This window comes from Schistosoma mansoni, chromosome W (genome assembly GCF_000237925.1).
Source record: "Schistosoma mansoni strain Puerto Rico chromosome W, complete genome".
Taxonomy (NCBI): domain Eukaryota; kingdom Metazoa; phylum Platyhelminthes; class Trematoda; order Strigeidida; family Schistosomatidae; genus Schistosoma; species Schistosoma mansoni.
The window spans coordinates 18,525,496-18,542,669 of NC_031502.1; the positions used below are offsets into that span (position 1 = coordinate 18,525,496).

Here is a 17,174-nt window from a genome sequence, read left to right on the forward strand (position 1 = left end):
TATTTAATTTGGAGCAAGGTCTTAGTAGATCTGGGACAGTGTTTTGCACACTAGATCGTTGGCTATGGTGACACTTGAGAAGGAAGCCGAAAGAGGAAGTTTAGTGTTGAAAGTCGAGGTAGGAGGAATAATAGGAATTGAAGAGGGAGGTTGTTTATGAATACAGTGATCTTGAGTACTGTTATAAGTATGAGGGTAGTTATCACTTCCCGGTTGCCAACACCGTGGAAGGGTTCTCCTAGAGGTACCTGAAAAGGAAATTGGATTAGAAGTGGTCTTAGTAACCTGAGAGCGTGACCGCAGTGCCAAAGGGACAACTGCTCAAGGTCGGTCACACATGACCTTTTTGTAATTTTTGTCTTAGCTCCATACTTGTTGAGACCTTACCGCCAGAGACGGATATCCGTGGGATAAGGCGAGGTGTATGCATTTAGAGTCGACCTTTTCTAACCCACATCTTGTGGGAAGGCAGCATTGCTGTTATGCTGGTTGTCTGAGGGAAACACCTTACTGCCGTCACACCTCTGTACAGTCAGTAGTACGACTTTGCTTTTGGACTTTGGGCTTGCTGCTTTTAGTCTTACCGCTCTTCAACCGACCTGATTGGCATGATAGGACTTTGAGGAACGATAGTTCCAGCCAGTATAGCTCGATTGGTTCATCACGATAGGCAAGCCCGACCACCACGTCAAGGTAGTAGCAACAGTCGAGGGATTTACAGAAAGCGAATTCTAGTAAAAAATCTTATTGTGAGTTATAATATACAAAAGAGCTTAAGCCTTATTAAAACATTTAGTAAAATTCTTAGTTACACCTATCATTCCAATTATTTTGCAGTTTACGCAAAAAACTACTTAGAGCTCTTTCTCATTTACAAGGAAAACATACTTGTAAGTTATCTTTACTGATATAAACTGTTTCAGGCCAAAATTGTTCTTCATATGTTTTAAAGATACCATCTAGTAATTTTCTACAGTATGAAACACAAGAAACGCGATTTAGTTTCAAACGTTCACTTAACGGTGAAATTAATTCAAAGCAATTTTCCTGAACATAATTGGTGTTAATGTATTTGATAGAATGATAATCTAGGATTAGCTAACTAAATACCTAGATGGTTCTTTAAAATATTTACACGTTATAAGTGAAACATAAACATTTTAAATTGATTCAGATATTCTTCTTGCACTTATATAATACTACAAGTTGAATCAAATGAGAGGATATCAAAGTAATGTGTGACTATTTAGAAGCAGTAGATTCAAAGTTACAAATATCTGTTCTATCATCCCAATTTTTATGGGTGCTTATGATGATAATCATCTAGGGATGAAATACGTAGAAATTACACTTACACTTATTCGAGCGCAAAGATTGTCATAATGCACCAAACAGGCAGACAGAGTAACGTAGAATACCCCACAAAGGTTCATCGTTTCCAGCCACTATATTTTGTAATAGCTTAGAAAGAGAAAAGAAATGTGAAACATATTAAAATGAACAAGAATGTCACAAGTGAACACGGCAAATAGGCACATAGTGTCCTATTCATATTATGCTCAACTTTCAACACATCATTACGTAACATGAAGCATAAACATTTGTGACCGAAATTCTGTAGTGTCGCCTGCGATTATCAAACGTGTATTTCACACACAAGGACGAACTAAGACAAAAAAGTTATATTTCACCACATAGTTCAGATCAAGAGTCTGAGGTTGCATAGTTAATTATACTAACTCAGGCAATATAGCGAATAGGTGACCGGGAGTTCATACAAGTAGCGAAATAGGAAGGAAGAAGTCTTTACACATTTACTCACGTCCAATAGAAACGTTTAGTTGAGTGTACATTCATTCTTCACCATTAAAATGACGTCACATTTGTTATTTTATTTAAATGAATAGCCACGCGTGACCCAGTAATTTAGAAGAGCAACGAGGGAAACTAAATTCTTCATTTTCTAAATGGCTTAAACCAACAACGGAAAGAGAAAATATACAATAATTTTACATGAATACAGTTTAATATGTGAAAATCTAAAAATGAGCAATTAGATAATCCTCAAAAATCAATTTACAAATGATGAGTGAAAATTGACAGTTGGAAATTTTATCCTGCTTCCTTTCGTTAAAAATAGATAAAAGCGATTTTTTCCTCTTTAATGTTGAAAGTCTACATTTTTAATTAAATCCAGCTTAGTTCTAGCCTAGATAGTCTCCAAGAAATGATGCAAATGAAAAAAATAGGCAGTAGGTGAAGTTAGAATGTAAATGTGATGTTTGAATGTATGAGCATGAAACTGTACAACGATGGCGAATTTTACTCATCAAAATTAACACAACAATAACACATATGACGTTACCAGTTATCAACAGTAGACGGAGAGTCACCAGCAGCGATTGACTCCAAGCCCTCAAATGCGGTAGATACATTTGGTCTGGAGCTTGACTTTGAGTAAACTTTGTTATCAGTAGGTGGAGGAGCCCAAAGACAAAGAAGATGTTCATACAAACAACGGATCCCAAAAATAAACAGTGCCTGTAGGGCATATTGAGCTATAAGGGCACCAAAACCTTTAAAAAGACCCAGGATTCCAACAGGCGACCCCAAGCTAGAGCGAAGTGCATCAAAAAATCCGTCATATGAAGAAACAATGGGAACAACTACATCACCCGTATCCATATTATCAACCAGAGTACGAGTGCCTTGTACACACAACCGTAGTACTAGGGTTTCTACTGGATAAAGTACAACATCTGCGACAAAATTAGCTGTCATCCCAGCGAACAAATCGGCATAATAACGATCATAAATCGCCTGTAAAGCGGTGTCCTGACGTTGGTAAATTAAAGTATCCATATCTGTTGTATGACGCTCACTAACAGATGTATGTGCGTTTGGTATTGCATAATGAATAGGAAATCCAGAACACCTATTCCGATTAAAACCTTCAGTCTGAAATTTGATAAGAAATAAAAGTTTCTATTAATAAAATACAAGATTCTATCAGAAAAAAAACATGGTAATATGTATGCTGAAATCTCCGAATCCATTGTACACATCTTGGTCAGAAGTTTTCGAGTAGTACTAAAACGTTGGGAAATTCGCCCTTGTAATATTGGAACACAGAAACCCAGAGCATCAGAGATTACACAAAATCCTTCTTAAGGTTCTTTATGATTCTTAACTCCACGAAACCAATACCATTTCGTCCCAGACATTTAATGGAAGAGTTTCTTGTCTAATGTATATCCCCAGCTTATCAAAATCGTTAGTGGCACAGATGAATTCGTAACATATGTTGGTGTTATCAAAAATGGCTGAGAGTTTAACACTAATTATCGTAACTGCATATAAATAACTTTCAGTATGTGAAGGTGACATTCTTGCGCAACTAGTCTACAATTTGGAAGGATTTTGATATTAACTCCAGTGGCACGTCTTTATTTGGCTAGTGTCATTACATGACACATTTACAATCGACAGCTGTCACTATTTCTTGACAAAAACTCCATGTCATGAAAACTTCAAAAGTGGAAATGCAAGTGGACCTGATTCAACAGCATGTTTAACAAACTTTGTGAATAGAGAAACCTAACATACCAATATATGGGGAAATAAATCCTTATTCTTCTTAGTTTTTTGAATATCTTTTTGCCAGTAAAATTTTATTTGATTTTTTAATTGCGACTCATTTTGTTGATAATCTACGAACATAATTATATATCCGTGACTTGAATCCCTAATTTCGAATGCCAGTTCACTAGACATGGAAATATGGAGATATACTACTCATACCAACACATATTGCACAGCCAAGTTAACAAAAGGTGACACCAACCAACAAAACCGCTACTTTAAAAGAACCATTCTGATAACTGGTAAGCACGACCATACTTTTGCTGTTTATGGGACTATCAGAGATCATTTAAGAAACAGATAATACATAATTTAGTTCAGTTTAAACAGAACTGTTTGATATACCTTATAATTAAAGTCCATTTCCGCATCTCGTTCAAGACGATCCTCATTACCACTCCAGTAGTACAAAGCTACAGTGCTTGCAAACGATCGAACAACATAATGACCGACATTAAGTAAAACAACAGGAGGAAAGAGACGCCAAACAGGCAGCAAACGTGACGTCGCGATCGGAATGCTCCTGATAGTATGACCACTGCGAAACATTGAACCTGGTGAGCCTAATCTTGGGGATGACGGCATGTGAAATAAGCGGTAAAAACCATCGAGTACACAAGAAAGAAGGGTAGTTGGTTCGGAAGCTTTATCAGACTAAAAACATCATCGTAAAAACATTTGTAGATTAAAACACGAAAAAGAAAATGGCTTTAGTCAAATTAATATGAATGTAATTATAATACTAACTTTGGTTTTCAAAATAAACAAAACTATAGACTGAGTAGCGAAATTACTTTATTCGAAAATACTCCGTGTAACTTGAACTAGTTCAATGTGTTGTGATAAAGTAGTTCTAGAACTACGGTATAGTTCAGTGGGTTTTAATCAATGACCAGACCAACGCAGCTTATAAACAATCGATTGGTGATAGCAAATAAACAAATGATTAAACTCAATAATCATGTTGATTCTCATTCACTAAGCTATGAAGTACACATAAAAAAATGCCCAAAGGTTGGTAGATGGAATAGAGAACAAGTTTGAAAATCGATTTATTTATTTAAACACATACATATTGGTACAAAGGGGCACCAGATATATATGTGTGGTGTGGCGAGACGAAAGCATTAGACCTATATAGGTAACATAATATCGATATGTAAATGAAAATTTAATTAACTTAAACTGGGTATGATATAGTCGGAGAAATACATATTCTTCGAAGAAATTATCTGCTTTTTTAAACGGAAGGTGGAAAAACAGATATTTAATATTACGAAGGTTTTTTGAACAATGTATCACAAACCGTGAAAACAATAAGTAATCCGAATTTACGGATCTATTAGTTAATTTATTTTAGTTATTCAAATGGCATATTCCTTTTAAAACAATAAGCACTTAGAAAACGTAAACGTTTACAAAGCAACTGAAAACAGAAGATTCAACGATGAAAATGAACGATTTTTAAACTCCTTCAAAATGTCACAGCCACAGTAGTCAGATCAGTTTCATATCTATCCGAAAAATCAGTGAGTAATAATGACGCGAGTACCCCATATTATAAATGTATTAAAATGTACTATTTTCTAGGACTGGCCTGAGTCAACACCTGAACTAAGGATAGGGAGTGAAGTAGTCGAACTCGTCGACAACTTCACTTACCTTGGAAGTCTGATCAGCCCTAATGGGTTGGTGTCTGACGACATCTCAGCACGGATTCAAAAAGCTCACCTGGTTTTTGCCAACTTACGTCACTTATGGCGAAGACGAGATATCCGTCTATCAATTAAGGGACGAGTATACTGCGCAGCAGTTCGCTCTGTTCTACTTTACGGCTGCGAAACGTGGCTATTAACAGTAGAAGATACTCGTAAGTCACTAGTATTTGATCACAGATGTCTTAGAAATATTGCCCTCATTCGCTGGGATCACCGGGTAAGTAATAGCGAGGTTAGACACAGGGTATTAGAAAATGATGGTAAATCAGTTGATGAGGTTGTGAATCTTCATCGACTGAGATGGTTGGGCCACATGTTACGTATGCCTGAACAGCGATTACCACGACGCGATATGCTGACTAGTATAGGGGATGGTTGGAAGAGAGTTAGGGGTGGCCAAACCAAAACATGGCATCAGAGCTTGAAGTCACTAACTTCTCGTCTGAGCCATGTTGGTAGATGCAGACTACTTGGTTAGGGTCCACGTGACTATCGTAACCAATGGTTGGAGACTCTGCGTGACATGTCTCAGGATCGATCACAATAGCGTAGGTGTATACACTCTTTATCTTCCATTAAACCTTGAGATTAAAATTGCTTCATATCTGTCTTTCTTCCTATACTATATCCTGATATATAATCTTTCTTTTATATATCACCACCCTTAAATTAACTACTATGAATTCAGTGTTCATCTTGTTGTGCTAATGAGGCATGGCAACTTGGACCGATGCATATATGTGCCTGGTCCTACGTTGTAGCTGACCGACTGACTGATGTAGCTTGTGACTTACAGACTGATATATTTTCTAAACTAGAGCCGTGTTTCAGTGGTTCTTAAGTTCGACCTTAAGAAATTAAGTCCAAGATCCAAAACCCACTCTATCTGCTTTTGTTTGGGCACCCAATTAGTAGCACTAGCTGTCAAACCTAGAGTTCAGCTCATACTCGAATATCTACTGAACGATTTAATACATCTGACTATATTCATACTTTTTTTACGAAACTACAGTTAATAACCACCTAACACCTGGGTGGAGCTCACGGGCAGCAAACCTGAAGAAATAGGTTGATTTAAAAGGAAGATGTTGATGTTTATATTAAATATCCAGGATTTGGGACATAATTTATTTATTTATTTATTTAAACACATATATATTGGTACAAAAGGGCACCAGATACATATGCGCCACACAAAATAATGAAAGTAGGGAGAGAAGGGATGAAAAGATAAGGCGGACTGAAATGTACAACCAGAAGACTCTTTCAGTTAAGAAAGTTAGAATCCCTCTTTATGTAGAAAGTAAAAGAAGGTTGCAGCAGGATCGCCACTGGCTTCTATTCTGAGCCATATCTGATAACGTCTCTAGTCACTGTGTTGCACCATCTCTCGGACCCCAGCCAGGGAGTCGTGAAGGACCAACAGAAGCTAGCCCTTTGCAGCTTTCTTTCATGCCGCAAGCGGCTTTACTCGCCATTTTCATGGCGTCGTGAAGATGCAACCAATGCTCATCTATACTTTTCGGTGGGATGGTAGCTAGCCTAGAGGCTAACTCCGCTCGATACTTACTTGCAATAGAAGTTGCAGACAGTTTACTAACATCGATCCGTTGGTGGTGGTCAATCCTTCGGCCACTGAAAAGTAAGGTGAGATTGGCGCAGACCAGGGCATGATCAGACTCCAGATAGGTACTCCAAAAGGAGCGGCAGTCTTGTACACAACCACGCCAGCGGTAGCTGATCGCGATGTGACCAATCTGAGTCCAGGCTTGAGATGCAGAGGGAGGACGCCAGGTGGCACACCGGCGATGACTGTGCCGGAAGTTAGTGCTAGCCAGAAACAGGTTGTGGTCTGTGCACAGTTGCAGCAAACGGTCCCCGTTATCTGTCCTGCGACCAACAAGTCCCCATCGGCCACCTAAACGACTCTCTTCTGTGCCTAGATGCCCGACCTGAGCATTCAAGTCTCCGGCTAATACTACAATATCTGTCGAACGCGCTTTCTGGAGAAGAACTGTTAACTGGTGGTAAAACTCATCCTTGATTGCATCCGGGCTGCAATCTGTCGGGGCATAGGCGGAGATGACGAAAAGACACCGTTTCTCACGCCGGTTTCTTCTCACTTTGATGGAACTTTCTGATCTAACAGCACATAACCGACTGTTAATGGGGATCCAATCGATTAGTGCTGCCTCAGCCCTAGCGCTTAGTGCAACACCAACGCCAGCACGACCAGACGAGGATGCCACAGGGTCCCCGGATAAGCGCACGTGAAACAAGCTTTTCGAGGCGACAGATGGAGAGCGGATTTGTAGTACTTCACTAGAGTCTTGAATACGGGTCTCCGATAGACAACAAACGTCAACATTAAGACCTTCCAAAGACATAGCCAGCCCTATCTGTTGTCTGATCTGCATTAGTGTGCGAACGTTGAAGGAAGCCAGCTTGAACGGCGTACGTGGTTTCAGAAAGACTGCTTCAGTATTCATAATCGGTGGAAGCATTCACTTTCAATCAGACAGTGACTGAAGATCGTTTAGATAGGACAGAGTTTCCACCATGGGCGAGCTACTGCATAAGTTGGAAAGGAAGAATACACAATTTTAGAATAAAGGGAGTGGAAAAGCGACGTAGTAAATAATAATAATAATAATAATAATAATAATAATAATGGTAATAATAATAATAATAGTGTAAATTGTCTTGCTTCTAATATGAGCGAGAATAGTATCGTCAATAGAATTCGTCATTTCATTTATTTGTGTGTGAGCTGTGATACTGCCCGGGTGCCCAAACCGAAGCAGGTGGTTTTCTTAGGGGGCCACACCCCGAGCCTTTGACCTAAAGGTCTGATCCACAAGGCAGTGGAGCATCGTGAGGAGATGCAGTCCCATGGTAGCCGTTGACTAACAACAGGTTCATTCGCCATTCGTTCCATCAGGATACTGGAGCCCATGTGCACCATTGGTCTGGAATCAGGGTTTTCCAACTCCCCTAGGTGGACCCTCCGTGTCCACCAACCCGGTTAAAGCGCCGGACATTCGCTTTTCGTCCTCTCACTTTCGTAAATAACACCCCCGCCACGAGAAGGCAGTGAGTAGGACTTCCCTGGCAGAGGCTATATATTCGCGTGGCCATGTGAGAGCATTTGGAGAGGGAGAGTGGACTCTCCCCATTCTCGGCGGTACCAGGGCATTTGGGGACATAAGCATGTTTAACGATCTCTTCCTAGTCTGACTTCTGAACTGGGCATTCAACAGTATCGTATAAAAGTCTTAAAGAAATATATGCCCCTAAAATGTAAAAGAAATTAGTACATACAGACTTCATTTGTAAAAATTTGTTATAGCTGAGTTCGGCTCATAGTCAACTAGAATGGGGATCGACTATATCGAAGATTATTTATCGGAACTAGTTAATCCTGTTTTGTGCAAATCTTCAGTTATATTTTCGAAAACGTTATTCGTTTAAAGGGTCAATCTACTACTAGAAAGTTCCCTAACGAAATCGGAGTAGGCAAACGACAATTTTCCGTTTGGTGCATAAAGTCATCTAGATACCTTAGGTAACAATCCAACAATGTTTGTAGTGTATTTCCATCACTCTAAATAAAATGTTAATTCGGGACTGAATTACGTCGTCAACTCCGACTATAGTAAAATACTAAGGGGAATCGATTGGATGTATTTAGAGATTCCGCCTAACTTGCTAAAAGTGGTGCAAATATAATGAGACTTGAATCCAAAACTTAATTGTTAGAAGTCAAATCCTTTAAACTATAACCCACGACGGAGGCGAACGAAACGTAATTATATGTGACGATATCATGTCTATGTGGAGAGGTGATCTAGCGATTATGGCATATGACTTTTAGCCACTAGGTTATAGGCTTTATTAGATATAAGAAGTTAAAACTAGTAATTGATTGTCCATGGTCAATTTCCTGGGGTAATCAAACAACGTTGATCTTCGTAAAACTGGTCGTTTACCCCTTAGTAGACAAATGAACAACGAAAACAAGTGAAAGCACGAAAACATAACACACCAACTCACCTGAATAATTTCAACAATGCTTGCTGAGAAAAATGGGGTGAGAACAACCCATGAACAACTGGAGTAGAATAAATAACAACGGCAACAACTTACACTTTAAGAAGAAGATGACCTAGGAGGCGTCTGGACGAACTTAATTTGGAGACCTCCCTGAAAATATTGTACATAAAGGAATTGCTTACTTGGGTAATGATGTAAGCTCGCAAACGAGATTCTCAGTCATAAGGTTTAAACCGCGAATGATAAACACACTCCCCAACCCCTTCCAAAGAAATGATAAACCCTAATCAAATACATATTATTGGGTCAAAAATTTACCTGAGACTGTATGCACTTCCGAACAACAGGTATGAGGGTGAAAGGGGTTAAATGAAGACATCGACTTGATTCCAAAACTTGACACTGGTTCCTTATTACAATGAAAGGATGTGATAATAAAACCTCTAAGAACATGCTAAAATATGTTAAGTAAACTCGCTTAAAGTAACCTGGCAACCCCAATACCTATTCCAGCTAAGGCTGGACTTAAGTCTACAACTATTTCAGTCGAAGAACACCTACCATTATCGGCAACACCTGGCTTTACATCCACAGATTCCTGACAATTTTCCACTGGTCCCTCATTCAAAAATGCATTGGACACAGACCCATCTTGTACTAATTTATTTTCTAGATATTTTAGACGCTCAGAGTACATCCGTATGGGTAACGCAGTACTTGAAACGTTGGCCTTGTCTAATTCAAAAGACACGCAAATTCTAACATCTGGTACCGTTAATGCAAACCGATGTGAACCAATCCACTTCTTTTTCCTTCCTTATTGATGGTAATCTGCATTTCTAAATCATTTTTTTAGTTCAATGTGGGTAATGTAAAAACTTGGAAGCACCAATCTTAGTGAAATGTACAATTATTTGGAGATTAATGTTTCTTCGGTATAATGGATGTGCTTGTTCTATAGCAGTGGGGTTTCTATAACTATCATTCATCATATTAAAGGGAAGTACATTAATTGCTTGTAATATGAATAATTCACGAATTAGGATAAAAGTAAACCAGACGGAAGATAAGGGCCAAGACAATTAGACGAAAAAATTGAATGACGTCAAAAATGTGGCAGCGTAGATCAATGGACAAATGCATGTGGCAAAATAAAAATAAACAGCCGATAATCGGAGACGATAAGAAACAGCGTGGTGTAGGAAGTAACTACTAATTGCAGTTAATAACAGTAGCAATGGGTAAAATTCGACTGTCCACTAGTATAACAAGTGCGAAGCTTGCGCATCTTCAAATTCATATCTTTGAGTAAGAATTGGCCGGCAATGACACTCTACATCCTGCAGTGCAAAGTAAACCCTAAAATCAATAGTTCTGTAAGCATTCTGCATTGATGCTGATCGCATTAGTTTTAACGGACTCACCTAACTGAAGGCGCTTGTGCACGCAACCGTATCAGATCACGAATGGGTACGTTGTGATTCAAACCCCCTACGACTGCTAGCCAGCTTATATTAATCGCTTCTCGATATATCGATAATCTATCAAATATATCTTCGAATCTCTCCGCTTCTGACTTTTGATTTGACTGCATGATATACTTCGATTATAAAGTGGTGCGCGTAAAGGCGTTGTCAAACTCCAAATACTTGTATCATCTTGATATGATATTTTTTAGTATTTTTGAAGCGTTTTTCTCGTTCATTGACATACCTTATATTCATAATGGCCAAACAGATGCCTAAATTATTTAAGATCAAAAAAACTTTAGCCTCTCACCCTTCAACTCATGCCATTCTGGCCCGACAATATGGAAAACTGGTTCTGCCACGCAGAAGATTACCTCCAATAGCACGGCTCCAATGCACGGTTCTACTCTGCAATTAGGACACCACCGCGCTATTTTAACAGGTTAGTCAAACATATGTTTACTGGTGATGTTTCTGAACCCTACGACACTTTAACGAAGTCTATCCTTAAACTTGGAGACCTAACTGACCGACAAAGGTTGAGTCAACTTTTTCTCAACATGCAACAACAGAAATGTTGCTGCGTATGCGAGAATTCATTGGTCAATGGACGTTTGACGAGGACCTGTTTAAACAGCTTTTCATGTCTAATCTGCCCCAACAGGTGCAGGCGGTGCTTGTCTCATTTCAAAACTACACTGTAGACGAATTGGCTTCATTTGCCAACCGAATTCTCGAGCTTACCGGGACTTAAAACGCCGAGATCTTTCCAGTCAAAGGAAGGACTCAGACGACACGAAATTACGTTACAAAACTCTGTCACACTGTGACACGTTACCACAATATTCGTCATGACTGTAGACGCTCCCAAAGTGTCCTTATGTCCTCACGAGACGATCTGTCTCTAGATCACGAGAGACAGATAAGCTTGATTGGTTCTTGTATCAAATTGGTGCGGAAAGTCTTCCCGAAATTGTAGAAAAGCCTGCGGTTTCCCTGAGCCGTAAACCGACCGACATGCGTCAACGGCAACCGTTGTCGGCGAACATAGCCGTCTGTCATACATCACTGATGTGATTACGAAGGTTCGCAATCTCGCTGACACTGGCTCAGAATTTAACGTTCTTTCCGCAGTTCTGGCGACTATCTGCATAAACCGATTATCGAATTACAGGTGGCAAAATGAAAACCAATCGCCACATATGGCGAGCGACACGCTTGTCTTATAATCAGTTTACGCAAACAAACTCACTAGGTCTTCGTTGTTGCAGATGTTTCCACTCTGATCATTTGTAAATACCTGCTACAGCACTATAATCTACTCATCAACAAGCGGAGGTCAGTAAGCGACAATGCCAAATCATCTGTTTGTGTAACTTCTTCCTCTTCTGGCTGAAAATTATCCCAGTCAAGTTCAGGTGTATAATCGATCCATACTTCCAACGGACACTCGACAGGTACCCCAAAATTTACAAAGCTCTATAGAGAATGTCGTGTTTATCCATCAAAGCTACACACCAGATTACGACTACATGACCAAAAACAAATCTGAGCACATGATAGACTTGGGAATTATTCGGCCACCGAACAGCTCATGGGCATTTGCTTCGCCCATAGTCCCTGAAAGGGATAGAAACGATAAGCGTCCAACTGATGATTATGGGCAAGCGGATATGAAAACCACTCCCAATCGTTCCTCCTTGCAGCGCACTAACGATTTGACAGCTACTTTAAAAAGTGAAACTGTTTCATTGAAAGTCGACCTGATTAAACCATATGTTCAAATTCCTATGGCTTTAGAAAACATTCACAGAATCATTATCATCACCTCCTCTGAACTCCACGAATTTTCGCGCAATTCATTCGGCTTAAAAAGTGCTGCACAAACTTTCTACAGATTCATCGATGACATTTTCCGAGGTCTAAAATTCTTACATGAGTGTGTTGGTGACCACTTGATCGCACATCCAAAAAGAGAATCTCATCTCCGGCATCTGAACCTTGTTTCCGAACGACTGTAAAAACATGGCATTAACGTTAACACTTAAAAATGTAAGATCAGCTAGAAATCCTTAGATCTCGCCGGATACACTATTGATGCTCAAGGCATCCAACCTCTAAAAAATAAAGTGGCGGCCACGCTGGATTACCCAGAACCGACCACAATCAAGCAACTACGCACGTTCAGCTGCCTAAGAAGTTTCTATCGACGGGTTATACCGGACCAAGCGTCTCTCACGAAACATTTAACAGACCAACTTCATGGAAGTGCAGAATTCATCGATTTGTGCAACATCGCTGAAAAAGCATACTCCACAGCTGAGGGACTTATCGCCCAAGCGACAACGTTCGCACATCAGGACACCCAGGCACCCATTAGTATCTCAGCAGACACACCCGCCTAGGTAGTCGGAGGGGCCTAACAACGGTGGATCGATCACACCTGACAACCTTTGGCATTCTTCCCGAGACGATAGCTAGACACCGAATTGAGGTATGGCACTTTCGGCAGGGAACATTTAGTTATTTGTTGTTTTGTACGACACTTTCAACACCCCGTGGAAGACCAAGAATTCACTCTGTTCATCGACCATAAACCCCACAACCTCTCCATAAGCTTGCTTTCAGACAAGTACTCAACTCGAGAGTCTCGAGAAATCGCAGTTCACTCCAGATATACAACACGTTTCCAAGACAAACAATGTAGTTGCAGACGCCTTGCCTCAAATAACCTCCTTGAACAGTTTTCAATGAATTGACCTCCTTAAACTTGTCCAGCTTCAAAAAGAAGACACTGATCTTCAGCACGAGTTGCCTTCCACAATCCTAAAACTAAATATTAAACAGGTGGGAACAGGTCGTTAAACCTTACTACCTGTCTCATCTACGGGCAGGGATCGTCCAGTCGTGCCGAGACATTGTCGACGCAACGTCTTCAATACGCTGCACAAACTTACTCAACCAGGTGTTCGTGCAATTTCAAGCTCATCGCGGAACGGTTTTATTGGTCTGGTTTGAATAAAGATATGGGAGAGCGGGAACGCCCCTGTGTAAACTGTCAGAAATCTAAAGCGATTGGCCAGCTCCTTCATACCTCAGGACGCTCGTTTCGATCATGTTCATTTTGATTAGGTAGGACTAATAATAGATTCAACTGGAAACTCTCACCTATTAACGAGTTTAGACTGTTTCACACAATGGTCAGAAGCAGTACATATCAAGGACATTACTGCTGAAAAAGAGGCCCACGCCTTTTTCGTACAATGCATAGCAAACTTTGACCATCCTCCAACTAACACTACAGACCTTGGACACCAGTTTGAATCTGGAATTTCCCGTTGTCTAACCACACTATTGGGAATCACTCGCTTCCGAACGACCACTTACCACCCATAGGCAAACGGACCGATAGAACACTGTCGCCGACAGTTTAAAGCATCACTTTCAGCTGCAATCGTTTTACAATGAACAGACGCTCTTCTACATTTTTTACTCGGTATTCGCAATGCACTGAAAGCTGACATTCGATACACTGCAGCTCGACCCGTTTATGGAACGATACTCCGACTTCTAGGAGAATTATTGGATCCTTCTTCTCCAATGAATATGGATTTAAACTACATCAACGGACTTACAAACACCGTGCGTTCATCTAAACTGTTTCCACTAGAGCGCGATTAAATGATGTTTCCGTTCGACCTGTCTTATGACATAGTACACATGTTCTTACGTCGCGACTCATTACAACAACCTCTCGAAGTGACATACGAAGGACCCTTAAAGGTCCTTCGTTGCAAACGCAAATGCTTAATCATCGACAAAAACGGGACTTACAACAACGTCAGCATTCTGTTAAAATCGGTTTTACGCTATTGTATGTTTACGAAACGCATGTACATAGGTTTGTTTTCCTTTTTCGCCCGCTTTGCGTCTTTACGAACGTACAAATGTAACTAGACATGCACTCATATGTCTTTTTTCTTTTCCAGGACGACTGAAAAGAACGAAAACGGACGAATTTTCACCTTATCTGTTGTTCATTATGATATTGTACTACATGACCCCTTATAAAGAAGAAAGACGACCAGACACTGCTGAACGTAACGAGCTATCAGAAGAGTGTGTACCAACGACAAGCTAGTCGGGTTCAAACTTCTCACTGGCTACGTCTTAGGGCCAACACCACCATACTAGAGGGGAGTGATCTGCAGCGGTAAAAAAAATCCCCAAAACCAATAGTTCTGTAAGCATTCTGCATTGATGCTGATCGCATTAGTTTTAACGGACTCACCTAACTGAAGGCGCTTGTGCACGCAACCGTATCAGATCACGAATGGGTACGTCGTGCTTCAAATCCCCTACGACCGCTAGCCAGCTTATATTAATCACTTCTCGATATGTTGATAGTCTATAAAATATGTGTTCAAACAGACAATATGAAAGTCTTTTCTAATATTCTCATTCAGGTCTACATTATTCTCTTTAAAATGTACGACAATCATTCCATGAAACTTTTCGAGCCGTCGCACGTTAAAAATAGGCATGTATAACAGCTTTTTTGCACAATTTGTATCCTTGTGCAAGTACAAGTTTATTTCGACATGGACTTACAATTCCTCTTTTTCCTTTTCCAGGACGACTAGAGAAGATGTAAAACCGACTAGCACAGTGAATAAATTTTTCATTGCATTTTTTGTCATCGCTATATTTTACCACATAACTGGTTATAATAAAGACCACGACATGCTTCTGAACATGGCAAGCTATCACGCGATATACTTGTAGTAATAAACAGTGAACTATGGGTTCGTCAGAATATTTTGATGCCTAAAATTACCGTAAAATTCCAGTCGACAAGCAAGACTCGTTTTCTGAATACGCATTTCACATATTTGACGTCAACCATTGTTAACAGTCAATATGGTAAGCCAACCAAAATTAGCCCGATGAAGTCGGCCAATAGCATTTAGAAGTGACCTGAAAGACAAGCGCATGTCCTTGGCTAAAAAAAGGGGTTAAATTCCGTAGATGTAGAGTTATGTATATATAAGCATTTGTGTATTTTACTCGGTAGCCCAATATACTTTCTTGCTCACGTAGTCAGTTGTGGTTAGCTTTTAGCACATCACGTGTCAGTACCAGATTTTGAACACCACCCATCATAACAATAGTCGCATATTAAATGAACTTAGATTAAAAATTCTAACACCAAGCAACCTGGACTGCGACTGTTTAGGGCCTGACGGGGTGTAGTTGGCTGAAAATGAAATTCCATACACTTGGCATGAATACTTAGTTGAAGTCAATGGGATGGAGCCACCAACTTTTGCATTTCGTATTCATGTGAACCATTATCTGAGTAACTATTAGTGCTGCGGCATCGGATTAGCTTTTCAAGGTTTCTCGATTGAATAAGTTAACGGTAAGCATATGTGATGGTCGAACTTATCTCAGCCGTCTGTATTTTGCCAAGTAGTTTGGCTCACCGAGAGAAACTAAAAATGCGATCAGAGTCTAACATCTAACGTCCTATGAATAGTGTTTTGAGAAATTTAAAAATTACGAAAGAATTCTATCAACTCAAAGGCTGACAAAAGCAAAATATCTCTAATTTTAATGACGGAAACCCAGTCAGAATTCACTTTGTTTCGGTAAAACATCAATGTTGTGAGCTACATATTTACCAACCTTTAGTTTCTTCCCGGAACTTCTTCACATTAAAATGTAGTTTCATTTAATCGACGGTAGTGATAGGGAACGCATTTGTGAGGTGGGTTATGAGATACCCTTCCGAGTAAAGCTCATGCCTATAACTTTGCAGTTTGGTGCTCTAACCGCTAACCCGTCGCAACGTACGATTTATATGACTCAAACATGTACCCTATGTGATATAGTCAGTACAACCAGTGAATGTTCTACTCAGAGTCTATCACATTGACTACTGTGTTGGTTTAATCCTCATTCTCCATATCTATTATTTGTCTCAAAATCATTGTTGACGTGAATGTCGTGTGTGAAACATGGTCGCAAACGTCGGGTAGGGAATTGAAGTTTCGGAAGTACTATAAAAGTGCGTAACCAATTTACTATCCTAAACTATTCAGAACTCTACAGTCAACACTGGCGTTTATCCCCGATAATATCAAGTGTAATTAATGGTTGTCGTGGATGATAAACGTGCTAGTTATCATGAACCACTGTTCGAATTAAAAGAAAATTCAGCATTCTAATTTCTCATAATATAATTTATCAGAGAGACAATAATTTATGGACGAACCAATCAGATTCAGTA

The 17,174-nt window shown here is 39.8% G+C and overlaps 1 protein-coding gene across 1 annotated transcript; it reads right to left on the minus strand.

Moving 5' to 3' along the window:
- Positions 1 to 2,361: 2,361 nt before the first annotated feature.
- Smp_128570 (hypothetical protein) lies at positions 2,362 to 16,616 on the minus strand (the record flags this gene model as incomplete). Its single annotated transcript, XM_018788854.1, is given in 4 exon segments — positions 2,362 to 2,958; positions 3,988 to 4,290; positions 4,295 to 4,296; positions 16,571 to 16,616. Coding segments are annotated over 4 exon segments (948 nt in total).
- Between the last annotated feature and the right edge of the window lie 558 nt (positions 16,617 to 17,174).